This window comes from Orcinus orca, chromosome 1, assembly GCF_937001465.1.
Source record: "Orcinus orca chromosome 1, mOrcOrc1.1, whole genome shotgun sequence".
NCBI lineage: Eukaryota > Metazoa > Chordata > Mammalia > Artiodactyla > Delphinidae > Orcinus > Orcinus orca.
Window position 1 is genome coordinate 100,062,935 of NC_064559.1, and position 14,952 is coordinate 100,077,886.

Consider the following 14,952-nt stretch of genomic DNA (forward strand, 5'->3'; position numbering starts at 1 on the left):
AGACGTCTTCATGACCCAGTTCTCCGCCCTGCAGACTGCTCGATCTGTTCGAACAAGGCGGTTGGCAGCAGCAGAGGAAAACATTGAAGTAGCTCGGGCAGCCCGCCTAGCCCAGATCTTCAAAGAGATCTGTGATGGCATAATCTCTTATAAAGGTGACCATATTTACCCCAAATTCCTTCTTCTTAGCTTTTTAAAAAATTATATCACTTACCTCACCTGAGATACCCAAGACCAAGAACACATGACAGTTTAGGGCTAGGAATTTAGGTGGTTTACTTAGTTCTTCCTTTGTCAGAGTATAGAATTATAGGACTGATTACAGTCTTCAGGGATTGTTGTCTCTAAATCCCTGGATCTTTAGGTTAATCTTTTGTATTTATTGGAATTTTATCATAGTTAAGTACTATATTTAGAAATCACATTTTTTAGGTGTAGGATAGAAAGAAGTAGGTCTTTGTCTTGGATATAATTTTCCTGAATGAGGCAATGAATTAGCAATTTAAGGAAAAAGTATTATGAATGTATGACATCAGTGGTTCTTAACCTTTTTTGATTGACAGATATCTTTGAGAATAAAGTTGTGGACTCTTACCCCAGAAAAATATTATGTACATAATTTTGCATATGTTTTGGAAGGTTCACAGGCCCTAACTTCTACATTAAGGAAAAGGATATGAAGTTGCAAAAAAATTACTTTCAAAGCATTTTCATGCAAACATATTTACCCCACTCCTTTCCTCTTCTAAGACACATCTCTTGGATTTGTATTGGGGGTGAGGGTGGAGAAGGAGAGAATTTTTAATTTTAGATAGGTAGTTTGGTAATGTACGTGAGTTTTTGTGACCAGGAAATTTGTAGATATTTAAAATGAGAGATTTTAACAAAGAATTGCAGCTTTTGCCATCAGCTTTTTTGTCTATTTTATTTTTTTTATAATTGAGGTATAGTTAATTTGCAATATTATATGTCAGGTATACAGTATAGTGATACACAATTTTTAAGTTATAAATTTTTGTCATCGCAATTTTTAAGTTATAAATTTTTGTCATCACAATTTTTATAGTTATTACAGAATATTGACTATATCCTTGTGTTGTACAGTAGTATATCCTTGTTGCTTATTTTATACATAATAGTTTATACCTCTTAATCTGCCACCCCTATCTTGCCCCTCCCCAGTTCCCTCTCCCTACTGGTAACCACTAATTTGTTCTCCATATCTGTGAGTCTTTTTTGTTGTTGTTATAATCAGCCATCAGCTTTTGCTTCCTTCCTTTCCCTAAATTCTGAGGAATTTGGTTTTCTTTCTCTACTATTTATCATCATGTTTTAGTGGTTTTTTGCCATTTTGTTAACCTAAGCATGGAAAGAAGAAAGGGGAGACCAGCCTGTCCTAATATGTAAAGTTTTGTGGCACCTACTCCCTTTACATTCCCTAAAGATTACACTCTGTATTCTCAACCAGCCCCATCGGATCTACTGTGAAACCGCAGTAGATGTATCTATATGTCACTGCATTCTGGGCATGAAACAATAGGCTTTTTTCTCTCTGTGTAGTGAGTTGTTATAAAGTAAGATAGCAAATGAGAAGCAGCCCCACACCATGAATTCTATTTTCATAATACAGAGCAACTGTTACAAGAAGATGGATTCCAGAAAATATTTAGAGTACTGAATTATTCATTATCTTGAATTTAATTGAATCCAAACCAACAGAGTAATATTAACTATGGGCAATTAATGAGAACTAGAAAACATTTTTTGGATGAGATGATCTTTGATGTAATAAATTTTGTTGAGTAGGAATTTGCCCTAAGCACCCTAGCTACTTCAGTAAGTTCCCATCTCTCATTCTTCTTCGAAAGTTTTCATTACCCAGCTAATACTGTTTTATTTTATATTTCAAGTATATACACTGTATCTTTCATATTCCAGGTAATCCTGAAAGCATCTTCTGATCTCTGCCTTTGCCCACATTTCTGAAAAGTCCTTGCATTTTTCACTGGCCTCAAAAGAAAGCTTAGATTTTTTTTTCCTAACTTTAAATTTTAGTGATTCTACTTTTTGAGTTAGGAGTTAATACTTGCCTCCCTTGTTTCTTATAGTCAGACCTTCTACTAAACCTTGCATTCTCTTGCAGATTCTTCCCGACAGTCACTGGCAGCACCACTTTTGAACCTACCCCCAAAGAAAAAGTAAGTTTACATATGTGGGAATCATTTGAGTTTTAGAAAAGTCCTAAGTGTACCAGATTGACACCCTGGCTTTATGTTCCAGGAATGCTGATTATTATGAGAAGATCTCTGATCCCCTAGATCTTTCCACCATAGAGAAGCAGATCCTCATTGGTTATTATAAAACAGTGGAGGCTTTTGATGCTGACATGCTCAAGGTGTTTCGGAATGCTGAGGTACTTTTCACTGACTTCAAACACAGATTAAGAAGTTTGTTCTGAAGAGATCTATTCTAGAAGTTTAAGATTCTTACACTCTTCTCCTAGCAACCTTCATATTTCTGATTAAGAAAGACAACAATTTTTATCAAGTACCCTTAGGATAACGGTTATAGTTTACTAAATATTGGAAATATAATAAATGAAGGCAGTGATATGACAAGAATTGAAGGTTAAATCATACTCCCAAAACAATTTCTGTAAAAACCTAATTTAGTGCTGAAATTTTATGTTTATGTAATACAGACATTTTACTACATTTAAGTCATATCTGTAGTCTCTTTACTAGAGACAATATGTGAAATACACAGAAATATGGATAGGCAAATAAATATATCTTAAGGATGGAATTGAGGGGTATTACACTAATAGGTTGCAGAATAGGTGAAGCTCATTAGAGAGAAGGTGGTCTTGAACTGATCTAAAGGAGAGGATGGGTATGATGTATAGAAGAGAAGATATCATTCAGTGATTTTGAAATACCTTAGAGAGGTGTTTGAAGGACAAGAGACTACTAGATGAAGGAGGAATTGAGACTGAAGACAAGAAATGAGAGAAAAACAGACAAGTGCAAGAAAAATTATAGCAATTTTGAATTTTAACATGCTTTCTCCTGAAACCCAGCTTTCAAATGTATTTAAACTTGTAGCTTTGTCCGTAGTATCTATAAGACAAAGGTAAATGGAGAGATTCTCCACGTTAATGCTTGCAGTACTTAATCATGTTCCATGACCACTGTGTTTTTGATCCTAATGGATAATAAGGTCTATGATAGGAGTCGAATAACAGAGCAACAGAGCAAATGGAAAAAATACCATGCAGATTCTAATTTTAATTCATTTTAGTTCAGTTTAAGTTGTTTTCAACTGTCTGGGACCTATATTTGTTGGTATTAAAAATATGTTAACCAAATGGGAGGGTAAAGAAAATCCTGCTACCTGTTCAGGTATATTTTTAAGCCACATTGAGAAGACAAACATGATTTCTTTCTTCTGCTTTCTTCAGAAGTATTATGGACGTAAATCGCCGGTTGGAAGAGATGTTTGCCGCCTAAGAAAGGCCTATTACAATGCCCGGCACGAGGCATCAGCCCAGATTGATGAGATTGTGGGAGAGACAGCAAGTGAGGCAGACAGCAGTGAGACCTCAGTCTCTGAGAAGGAGAACGGTCATGAGAAGGATGATGATGTTATCCGCTGTATCTGTGGCCTCTACAAGGACGAAGGCCTCATGATCCAGTGTGACAAGTGCATGGTGAGGGTCAGGAGGTGAAGCAGAAGCCTAGTCCTGATGAGCATCGTGACTATATTCAAAGCAGCAGCCCCTGCCTCTTTTGGCGTGGCTTGATGGGCTTTTTATAAACTTTAACTCTGCCTTGGTTTCTGTTATCCCTTACTGTTCACCGTATTGTCCTTCTCCTTTTTGATATCTCCCCCTTTCATTTTATCCTCCTTTTTTCTACCTCCTGTTCTTTCTGCCCATTTTCCACTGCACAGTCCTAATGTAATCTGGATCAAGAAGAATGATGCGGGCTTCCCTGGGGGTGCAGTGGTTGAGAGTCCGCCTGCCGATGCAGGGGACACGGGTTCGTGCCCCAGACTGGGAAGATCCCACATGCCTCGGAGCGGCTAGGCCCGTGAGCCATGGCCGCTGAGCCTGCACGTCTGGAGCCTGTGCTCCGCAACGGGAGAGGCCACAACAGTGAGAGGCCTGCGTACCAGAAAAAAAGAAGAAGAATGATAATATTTAGGATAGTGCTTTACCTGAAAAACATTAGAGGTACTACACTCTATATAGCATTAATACGGATGGAATGCAATATATGGAGCTGCTGATGAAGGAGTCAAGGCCTGGATTTGAGCCCTAGTATCCCCATTTGATTCATCTGCACTCATTACCTTATGGAAAGTGGAGTTAAGAGTAACACATAGGATTGTTGGGAGGATATAATTAGATAAGGATAAGTCAAAACATAACTATAAATCCTTTCACAGTGGCCATATTGTTGATACATATTACTTTGTAAGTAATAGCTTGGTACTGTATTCATTCATCCTCCTGTTCCCTATCCATCTCCTTATTTTGTTTGCCCAGATCTGTGTATTATGAACCAATCTGTATACTTATGTTCAGATTAGTCCTCATTCTTTTTTCCCTCTACTTTACCGTTATCTCTAATTTCTCACTTACTTCCTTAACATCCTTAGTTCCTGTTTTACTTTACCCTGTCCTACCGCCTTTTTTTTTTTTTTTGCCACAGCTTGCAGGATCTTAGTTCCCTGACGGGGGATTGAACCCAGGCCCCGGCAGTGAAAGCGCCGAGTCCTAACCACTGGACCGCCAGGGAACTCCCGCACATTTTTTTATTCTTAGCCCCCAGGACTTCTCTCAGTAAATCTGACCCCCTACATACACACACGCTTTTTTTTTCTACAGGTGTGGCAGCACTGTGACTGCATGGGAGTGAACTCAGATGTGGAGCACTACCTTTGTGAGCAGTGTGACCCGAGGCCTGTGGACAGAGTAAGTTGCCCTCTGATAACACTCTAATCTAAAAGTAGGAGATGTGGCACATGGTATTTTATCTGCCGTGCTCCTAATGCACTGAATTTCCTTTGATAAGTTATTCAGCCTCTCTAGGCCTCAGTTTCTTCCACTTTACATTGAGGGTAATAATTCTGCCCTTCCCTTTCCCTTTTGATTGAGACCAATGGGAGAATACTTAGAAATCTACAGAAGGAATGGTACTATATAAAACCATGGTTTTTATAAACACTACTATCCATGACAGAAGTAACTTATAAAGTTTAGAACTTGTGTACTCTAAATATCACCTATGTTAAGCAGTGTTTAAGTGAAAAGAGCACTGGACTCGAAGTCAACAAAGGTTAGTCTTAGGCCCATTTTTTAGGAGAGCTGGTAGGTCGGGTATCTTGCTCAAGTTATTAAATGGGTTTTTGTCTTGGCTCTGCCATATTTATATGTGTGATCTTCTATAAAAGGAGGTATTTAGGCAGTATTTCTTTTTTTTTCCCTAATTATTTTATTTATTTATTTTTGGCTGCGTTGGGTCTTCATTGCTGCGCGCAGGCTTTCTCTAGTTGCGGCGAGTGGGGGTTTCTATTCCTTGCGTTGCACGGGCTTCTCATTGCAGTGGCTTCTCTTGTTGTGGAGCATGGGCTGTAGGCGCACGGGCTTCAATAGTTGGGCTCGCAGGTTCTACAGTGCAGGCTCAGTAGTTGTGACACACGGGCTTAGTTGCTTCGCAGCATGTGGGATCTTCCCGAACCAAGGCTCGAACCCGTGTCCCCTGCATTGGCAGGCAGATTCTTTTTTTTTAAGAAGATGTTGGGGGTAAGAGTTTATTAACTTATTTATTTATTTTTGCTGTGTTGGGTCTTCGTTTCTGTGCGAGGGCTTTGTCTAGTTGTGGCAAGTGGGGGCCACTCTTCATCGCAGTGCGCAGGCCTCTCACTATCGCGGCCTCTCTTGTTGCAGAGCACAGGCTCCAGATGCGCAGGCTCAGTAGTTGTGGCTCACGGGCCTGATTGCTCCGTGGCATGTGGGATCCTCCCAGACCAGGGCTCAAACCCATGTCCCATGTCCCCTGCATTAGCAGGCAGATTCTCAACCACTGTGCCACCAGGGAAGCCCAAGCAGTATTTCTTAACAGTGGTGCTGTTGTCATTTTGAGTGGACAGTTCTTCAGTGTTGTGAGGGATACATTGCAGAATGTTTGCTTTCTTAGCCCTTGGGCACTAAATGCTAGTAGCCTCCTCCAGTCACTGTGACTAAGTCCCCCTTCACACATTTTCAGATGCCCTTTAGATGGCACAAAGCAACCACACAATTAGTGCTTCATAGAGTACAGTTTGGGATACTTAGCCTGTCAGGTTTGTCCTCTACATTCACTTTTTCAAGTTTAACAACTCTAGTTGCTGTCATCTTTTTTTAATATCTGTGCTGTATTGAAATGACTAAACAGTAAGTCTTAATTGGTTGGGAATTCTCGGTTTTAGTTCTTTTTCTCTTGAATAGAGAGGCTGGATACAATAGTCCCAGCCCTTATCCATCGGCTTTCTGCTCTTACCAGGAGGTACCCATGATCCCTCGGCCCCACTATGCCCAGCCTGGCTGTGTCTACTTCATCTGTTTGCTCCGAGATGACTTGCTGCTTCGCCAAGGTGTGTACACAGAAGCTGACCTTCCTTGCCAAAGCTGACCATTCTGAACAGTAGGGGGTATCTGCTGTCTGCATAATAGTGATTGTCACCATATGACGTTTAGCAGCAATAGAGTATACCTTTTTTATATCTTCAAGTCCTTAGGCTTACATACATTTACCTCCACCCAATAAAACTAAATTGGAGAGACCAGGGTGTTATAAAGCTAATTTTAAGACTGGGAAAGACATACAGGATTACAAGAGGTGGAGGACTTCCCTCATGTCATTCTCATAGTCTAGAATTGATTGTCATCACCATTAGACTGCTGGTGTAGTTATGTATTTATTGTTTAAGATTTTATTGTTTTAGATTTTAAAGTTCTTTCTGTGTAGACCTTGGGTCAGACTAAGGGATACCTAACAGAATTTATGCAGGAATCATTTTAACCTTCTCCTATGTTCTGTGCCTCTGTGTCTTAACCTTCTCCTGTGCCTTCCTAGGTGACTGTGTATATCTGATGAGGGATAGTCGGCGCACCCCTGATGGCCACCCAGTCCGTCAGTCCTATCGACTATTGTCTCACATTAACCGAGATAAACTTGACATATTCCGCATTGAGAAGCTTTGGAAGAATGAAAAGTATGTTTTGAGGTCCTATCTCTAATGCTTTCAGCTGTACCCTACCAGCACAGAGCTGAATATTCACTAGGATCATGCTACTTAACTAAACCTCTCCCATTTCTTTTTTTCTTTTTTTAGAGAGGAACGGTTTGCCTTTGGTCACCATTATTTTCGTCCCCATGAAACCCACCACTCTCCATCCCGTCGGTTCTATCACAATGAACTATTTCGGGTGCCACTTTATGAGATCATTCCCTTGGAGGCTGTAGTGGGGACCTGCTGTGTATTGGATCTGTATACATATTGTAAAGGTAAGTGATGTGGACTACTTAAAAAAATGACCTCTTATCTGCTATTCATTGATCTACAACTGCCCACTCTGTTCGTGTAGTCTCTCTCTGATAAAAGGTTATCCAAGGTTAGCTATGAAGCTTCAGAGAGCTATATAATATTCTTTCTTTCTTTTACCTAGTGCTTGTTACTTAATAAATGTTAATTCTCTTTTTGTTAATTCATATTTTTTTCATAGTATGTAATTAGCACTCTATTAGTACTTGTGGGAAGATAAGTTACTTCACGCCCCCATTCCAAAATCCTTACGGCCATCATCAACTCTACATTAAACAAACAAACAAAAAAAACACAATAGTTTCATAAGGTTTGTGGTTAACAATGGAATCAGACAATCTAATTTCGAATTCCAGCTCTACCACTTTTTACCCGTGTGCCCTTGGGAAAGTTACTTATCCTACTGAAAATAGGGATTAGTGTCTATTTTAGAGAGTTTTGTAAGGATTAAATGAAATAATCTACAAAAGCACTAAGCGCAGTTTACGGCTCACAGTAAAACTCAGTATATGTTAGATATCATTATAAGTAAGTTCAGTTGCCTAGCTCTTTCTCTTAGTATCACAGCAAAATAGTCCAGGAGAATATATATTCCATGCAAAAACTAACTGCTTGAAGCCCCATGACGACTCCTCAGTCCCGCACTTTATAAAGTGTTCATTACCAAATGTGCTTCCCTCATTTATACAGTTATTCTTTTCTGATAACTTCCCCAAAATGTGCTCTGTTTTTCCTTGTAAATGTTCTCTCAAAAATTCCTGCAGCACTCAGTCTACATTTCTGGTTTCTTTCCATCCTATAGAATGCCCTTCAACTCTTAGATTCCCTTTCCCCTTTTTTTAACACTAATGTCTCCTTTCTTCTGAAATCACCAAATGCTTAGTTGTTCCCCCTCTCAAAACAGCTACCATGTTTCCCTCTTAGGGGTCTCACTGCTCTCCCAATGGTATGTGAGGGGCAGCTCAGGGTGAGGGAAGGGGAAGTAGGAAGGGGAAGTAGGGAGGGTTCTTTAACAGTGTTTGGACTCATAGGGAGACCCAAAGGAGTGAAGGAGCAAGATGTGTACATCTGTGATTATCGGCTTGACAAGTCAGCACACCTGTTTTACAAGATCCACCGGAACCGCTATCCCGTCTGCACCAAACCCTATGCCTTTGATCACTTCCCCAAGAAGCTCACTCCTAAAAGAGATTTTTCAGTAAGTCCCCTTCCTCTCTTCACTGTACGTGTCAGGACAATCTAGTTCATGCATGGAATTCACAGAGTGAGCATTTTCAAGTGGCTCTCTGCTTCTTCATCCTGTTTCCATCCCAAACTGGAAAACTCCCTCTCTATTTGGTATGTTTGAGCAGCAAAAATGCATTTATTCTGCATTTCCTGGCATGGGCTGTGCCTCAGGGAATTGTTGTTATACTTCAGTTAGGTTTCCCTCTTTTTTCTCTCTCACCTCTTTACAGTCTTTGCCCTTGAGCCCCATAGCATAGTTTTTCGTTATGTTTTTCACACCCATAATATTGAGAAACAAAAAGAATATCAGTAACATTGAGAAACCTTTGGTGAAAATAATTCAGTGCTTTTTCTTTTTTATATCTGGATTTAAAATATAAGACATTATCATTATATAAAATTTGAAAAGTACAGAAGCATTAAGAAGAAAAAATTGTTTATTATCTTACTACACAGAAAATAACTACTGTTAACATTTTCATTTTCAGCCCTTTTCCTATGTGTTATTTTTTCTTTCAAATTGTGAACATATTCCTTCAGTTATATTGTGCCATTTGTCATCATTTCATAAAGGTTTTGGTTATCCATGTATTTGCTATAATGAAACCCTGGACTAAATTCCTCATCCATGAGTCTTTTTTCAGTGGACCTGTCGGAATTCAGAGCTGTCATCCTGGAATGCTTAGAAATAGACTAACCAGAAAGCAAACCTTTATGTTCCTATTTTTCCTAGTATTATTTTTGGATTTCCCTAAATCATATTTATTTTATATTCTTTCTGCCCACCAACAAGCGCTGCCTCTCATCTAAAATTCTTTGACTTTGCTTGCTTAGTCAGCAGCTCACTGATCAGCTTTGAAACCCCAACCTTAACTTCTTAAAAGCTGGGATGGGACAAAAAGAATTTTGAGCCTATCCCTTCTACTATCATTCTAGGCTTACAAAATGCTAAAAACCACTGTGGCCTACAGATTATTAGGACTAAACTTCTGACCTTAACACAGTCACCCAACTTAATAAAGGTTTTAGCCCAATAGCCCAGTTATTTTCTTTCTTTATCTCCTTACCTCCCCACCTCCCCACCTCCCCACCTCCCTTATCCTGAATTTGCCCCAGATCATCTGTGTCAGCTTTGCCAGCTTCAGCAGTACACTTACCACTTCCATTTCTTCTCTGCAGCCTCATTATGTCCCAGACAACTACAAGAGGAACGGAGGGCGGTGAGTCCCATGGGGGATGTAAGGAGCCTAAGGGATTAACCAATAACTTGAATGGAGCAAGAGAATGACCACCTACCCACTCAGCCCCACACCTGGGATTGGGGAGTCTCTGACAAAGTAGCCCAATATAGTGCCAACAGTAATATAGAAGAACTAGACTTCAGTAGGTGTGGTCTCGTTATGGAGCCTTAGTTGGGGCAGGGAAGGAGATTTGTAAGATTAGAGATAGAGAAGGGGAAGGATTTGGAACAGAACTCCAGACAGATTTGGACAAATCTTTTTTAGGTTTCTGCAAGCTTTCCCTATTACCCCAAGGTGTATCAGCTCTTAGGACTTCTGTCAAGGAACAGAAGTAGCTAGAAGTGCATGGTTTTAACTGAGCAGTTTGGGCTCATAGTTTTTATTTGTGCTATTTTGTACACAGAGGTGTATTCTTAGAGAAAGTACCGAAGGCTTTTCTTCAATTTCAATTGAATGGTAGCGTAACAATCACTTTACCTACATCAATAGCTTACCATAGGAAATCAACTATATTTCAATATTAGAAAAAGAAAATACCAAATAATAGGTGTGAGAAGAAATTTAGGAAAAGTAAAAACTCGATTTAAATGCTCATTTTAGTTGGACTATTGGTATCACAAGGTTATGCCATACTTCTGTGTACTCATGAAGCAATCAGAACTAGCTATGCGTTTTACCAGCTCTAGTCTATTTTGTGGATTCCTGAAGGAAAGAAGAAAAATTGAATTTTGTAAATAGAAATTAAATTTCAGAGAAAGGTAGTGGTTTTTTTCAAAAAATAATAAAGTGAAGACCATAGCCAAGTTTCTTACCTCTTGAGCCAAGGCTCTAACAGCTAGACTGCAGGATCTCAAGCCATCTCGAGATCTTTTCCCGTCATTCCCCTTCCATCCCCAAGTGCCCTCCTTAGCCTTCCTCTCTAAATTCACATATCTTTCTGGCAGATCATCCTGGAAGTCTGAGCGCTCAAAGCCACCCCTAAAAGACCTGGGCCAAGAGGATGATGCTCTGCCCTTGATTGAAGAGGTTCTGGCCAGTCAGGAGCAAGCAGCCAATGAGATGCCCAGCCTGGAGGAGCCAGAACGGGAGGGGGCCACTGCTGAAGTCAGTGAGGGTGAAAAAAAAACAGAGGAAAGTAGGCAAGAACCCCAAGTAGCTTGTACCCCTGAGGAACGACGGCATAGTCAACGGGAACGACTCAATCAGATCTTGCTCAATCTCCTTGAAAAAATCCCTGGGAAAAATGGTAAGGAGAAACAGGCTCATCTCTAGGGTTTAAGATAAATGGGAAATCAGCAGAGAGGGAATGAAAAAGAGCAACTTCTAATTGCTTGCTTAGATTGGAAAATATTCTTTAAAAATGGTACAGTTCTGGGACTTCCCTGGTGGTCCAGTGGGTAAGCCTCCGTGCTCCTAATACAGGGGGCGTCGGTTCAGTCCCTGGTCAGGGAACTAGATCCCACGTGGATGCCGCAACTAAGACCCGGCACAGCCAAAATAAATAAACTTTTAAAAAAAGGAACAGTTATTGGGAATTCCCTGGCAGTCCAGTGGTTAGGGCTCAGCGCTTCCACTGCAGGGGGCATGGGTTCGATCCCTGGTCGGGGAACTAAAATCCCACATGCTGCACAGCATGGCCAAAAAAATGATACAGTTCTTTCATGGACCCGTGTTTAGTTATATCTTGGGAATGAAACTGGGAGGTGAGAGGATCTCCTCCCTGGAGAACAGCTTATTTCATTTGGGGCTGGAGAAGGCCTAAATTGCTTATAGGTCAGAAATGGAACCATTGAATTCCTGTGATCTCCTGAGAGCTCAAATCTGGAATAAGGAGTTGGGAGGGTAGTATTTGATGAGCCTCCTTGGTTCTGTTTTCAGCCATCGATGTGACCTACTTGCTGGAGGAAGGATCAGGCAGGAAACTTCGAAGGCGTACTTTGTTTATCCCAGAAAACAGCTTTCGGAAGTGAACCTCAAAGAATGAGAACCTCAAGCATCTGGGATCCAGTGGAGCTAACAGTCCTGCCTCCTGTTCTCTGAGTGTAGACAGGGGTGGGAAGGGTCCGTCCAGCAAGGGGAATGGGGCCATGTCATTGACATTAGGTACTTAGTAAACCTTGGAGCTAGTGGAGAGGAAGAGGAAGGGGATCTGTCTAAACAGTTCAGTTTAACTTGTTTTCCTCTCCATTGCTTCACCCTGAGGGTTAATAATGTAGGGTGGAGGGCAGAGCACATTGGGGATGACCAGAATCTTTTGGTACTTTACAGCACTTGACCCTCCCCACAGCTTGGGTTTTTCTGTGTCATCCTCTGATCTGTAGGCATTGCTAAGAAGCTGCTTCCTATACCCAGGTATAACTCAAACTCCAAAGGGATAGGGCCAGGATCCCCACCCCTACCCTGTCTGTTCTCTATAGGCTCCAAGAGCTACCCGAGACGTAAAACAGAAACAGTAGCTGGGCCTTGTTCCAAATCCCTGACTAGGAAAAGTTTCTCTCTCCTCTTTTGCCCAACCAGGTCAAAGTAAAATGTGAGTTGACAACTCAAAGCACTTGTAACTGCTGCCCCCTCCCTACCTCTACTCCCCCAAATGGAATCATGGAATAGGGAAGGCCCCCATGGGGTCAGAAGGGCACAGTACTTATTGTAACTATTTTTGTTTTAACCTTCATAACCTGCCGAACATATTTTTTTCTAATGAGAAGCCCAGGCCCCCGCCAGCACACGTGCTGTTTATGCGCTATGGTTCTTGTGTGTCTGCTGTGCTGTGCGAATGGAGATTCATTTCAAAGAAAAATCATTTTAAAACCTACATAAAAATGAACTCTAACCACCCCCCAACAAAAGTCACTACATAAACTGTTGAGCAGTATTCACCTATCAGAGTATTTGTTGTGAGTGTAGATTATCAATTGAAAACACTACTTCTTGTTTTACTTGTACAATGTCCATCTCTTAAAGAGACAGTGTATTCTCCCCACCCCTAGTTCCATCTTTCCTCCACCTTCCTGATGACTTCATCTTCAGGAGGGATATCCAGGGTGTCACCTTCCTTCCCATTCTCTTGACCAGAAGTTACCAGATAATACTGTCTCTTTAAAAATAAAATTTAAAAAGCTTTGCTTTGTTGTCTTTTCAGACAGACATATGCATATACGTTTTAGGTGTTCTTATAAGAGAAAAGATGGTTTTTAAATGTGCCAAGTTGTGTGTGTATATATATATGTATGTATATATATATATATATCTGCTGCGTGATTAGTAAGCAATACAATAGTTAAACATTTTCCCATTACTTTTTTCTAATATTGGACCAATGCTCTCCTAATTGTACATTTCCTCTTATGATGACGACGCTCTGACTTGTTTAGGTAGAAACATTGACCACCTTCCATTCCATTGAATCTTTCTTTTTCTCCTTTCTGTGTCAATCTTGAGGAAAAAACAAAAAAAACAAAAGAGACAGGGGATGCCAAAGATCCCCTTGAGCAGAGAAAAAGCAGAATAAATATTTTATTAAAGAAAAAAGAGAATTAAGAAAATAGTTTGGAGTATTTTCTTACTGTAGAGAAGCACTGTACATTACTAAGAGACCTGGGTATAAGATACTCACGTGTGGAGCTGGGAAAATCGCATGTCCAAGCCCGTTTGAGTGGTTTCTTTTGGTTTTCATTGCAGGGAGCCGGGTGGGAGGGAGGTGGGAATAGGGGCACTTTGGGGGTCTCCTTTTAGTCAAAGCAGGAAAATGACAAGAAAGAGATTAAAATTCAATATTTCCTTTAATAGTGTTAAACACTAAAATTTTAAAAAAGACGAAAAAAGAAAAAAAAACTTTGTAAAATGCGAGAACAGAAGCAAAAGACACTACGCTCTGTCATTTTATCTTTCTTTTGTTGAAAGACTAAAAACTGAAATGTTTTTTAGACAATCAAATGTTAGGTAAGTGCAAAAACTTGTTTTTTCTTACTGGTGTAGAAATTAATGCCTTTTTTTATTTTTCGGTTGTTTTATAATAACGAATAAAAAGAACCCCCTAGCTGCCAGGCGGGTTTTGGTGTTTGAAATGCGGGGCAAAGCACTACATCACTGCAAATAGATACAGAGTTAGTCTGCATGTCTGTAGGCTGTGTGATTGCGGAAAATATAAATGCTGCTAATATATTTCCTTTTTACAAAAGCATATCTAAATAGATGATTGTTTTGATGTTAATCTTTGTAAATTATGTATTACCAATTTTAACATTGGATGTAATTGCATAAAAAGCTTGCATCTCAATCCTTGAAAGTCTAGTATTAAATGGAAAAAACTTTTCCTAACTACAGAGTGATGAGCTTGCTATTTTTTTCCTCTTTCCTATCCTCCAGTTGTCTTTCAGGATCTTCTCCATCGTGTTTCCAAAGAGATCTGTTTAAAACCACATCATCAGCATCCTGGGCCCCACTGGGCACGCTAACCGCTGTTGACTATCGGATAAAGCCATTTCCTCAATATTTTTGGTCTGGGCCCAGCCTAGCCAATCAACATAATAATCTTATACACCTCTACCCCTTGTAACACATAGACATCATAAGTTTATGCTACATTTTCTAGGCCACTATGTTAGACCATTTCCACTGTAAGCAATTTACACGTATTCATTTATTTAGTCTTCACAACAGCCTTTTTGGTTGGTACCAAAACCAAATTTTATAGATGAGGAAACTGAAGCAACAGAGAGGTTAAGTAACTCACCCAAGATCTTGTAGCTAGTTAATCCTCATAATAGCCCTCTGTAGTTACTATACCCATTTTTGTAGAAGCAAAAACTGAAGCTCTGGAAGGTTAAGTATAACTTGCCAAAGATCACCTAGTAACTAGTGTTGGAGCCAGAACTCCAAAATCTTTATGTTCATC

The 14,952-nt window shown here is 40.1% G+C and overlaps 1 protein-coding gene across 5 annotated transcripts in view; it reads left to right on the forward strand.

Moving 5' to 3' along the window:
* ASH1L (ASH1 like histone lysine methyltransferase) overlaps nt 1-14,380 on the forward strand; it is a 214,309-nt gene extending 199,929 nt beyond the window's left edge. For all 5 annotated transcript variants that reach the window (XM_033414639.2, XM_033414638.2, XM_004284597.4 and 2 more), the window contains 12 exons: nt 3-155; nt 2,144-2,198; nt 2,281-2,413; nt 3,461-3,709; nt 4,892-4,978; nt 6,549-6,639; nt 7,122-7,260; nt 7,381-7,553; nt 8,622-8,788; nt 9,997-10,037; nt 11,003-11,304; nt 11,937-14,380. In XM_033414639.2, the coding sequence (XP_033270530.1) occupies nt 3-155; nt 2,144-2,198; nt 2,281-2,413; nt 3,461-3,709; nt 4,892-4,978; nt 6,549-6,639; nt 7,122-7,260; nt 7,381-7,553; nt 8,622-8,788; nt 9,997-10,037; nt 11,003-11,304; nt 11,937-12,028 (1,682 nt within the window). In that variant the 3' untranslated portion in view covers nt 12,029-14,380. The remainder of the gene's footprint in view (nt 1-2; nt 156-2,143; nt 2,199-2,280; nt 2,414-3,460; nt 3,710-4,891; nt 4,979-6,548; nt 6,640-7,121; nt 7,261-7,380; nt 7,554-8,621; nt 8,789-9,996; nt 10,038-11,002; nt 11,305-11,936) is intronic.
* Nucleotides 14,381-14,952: the final 572 nt, after the last annotated feature.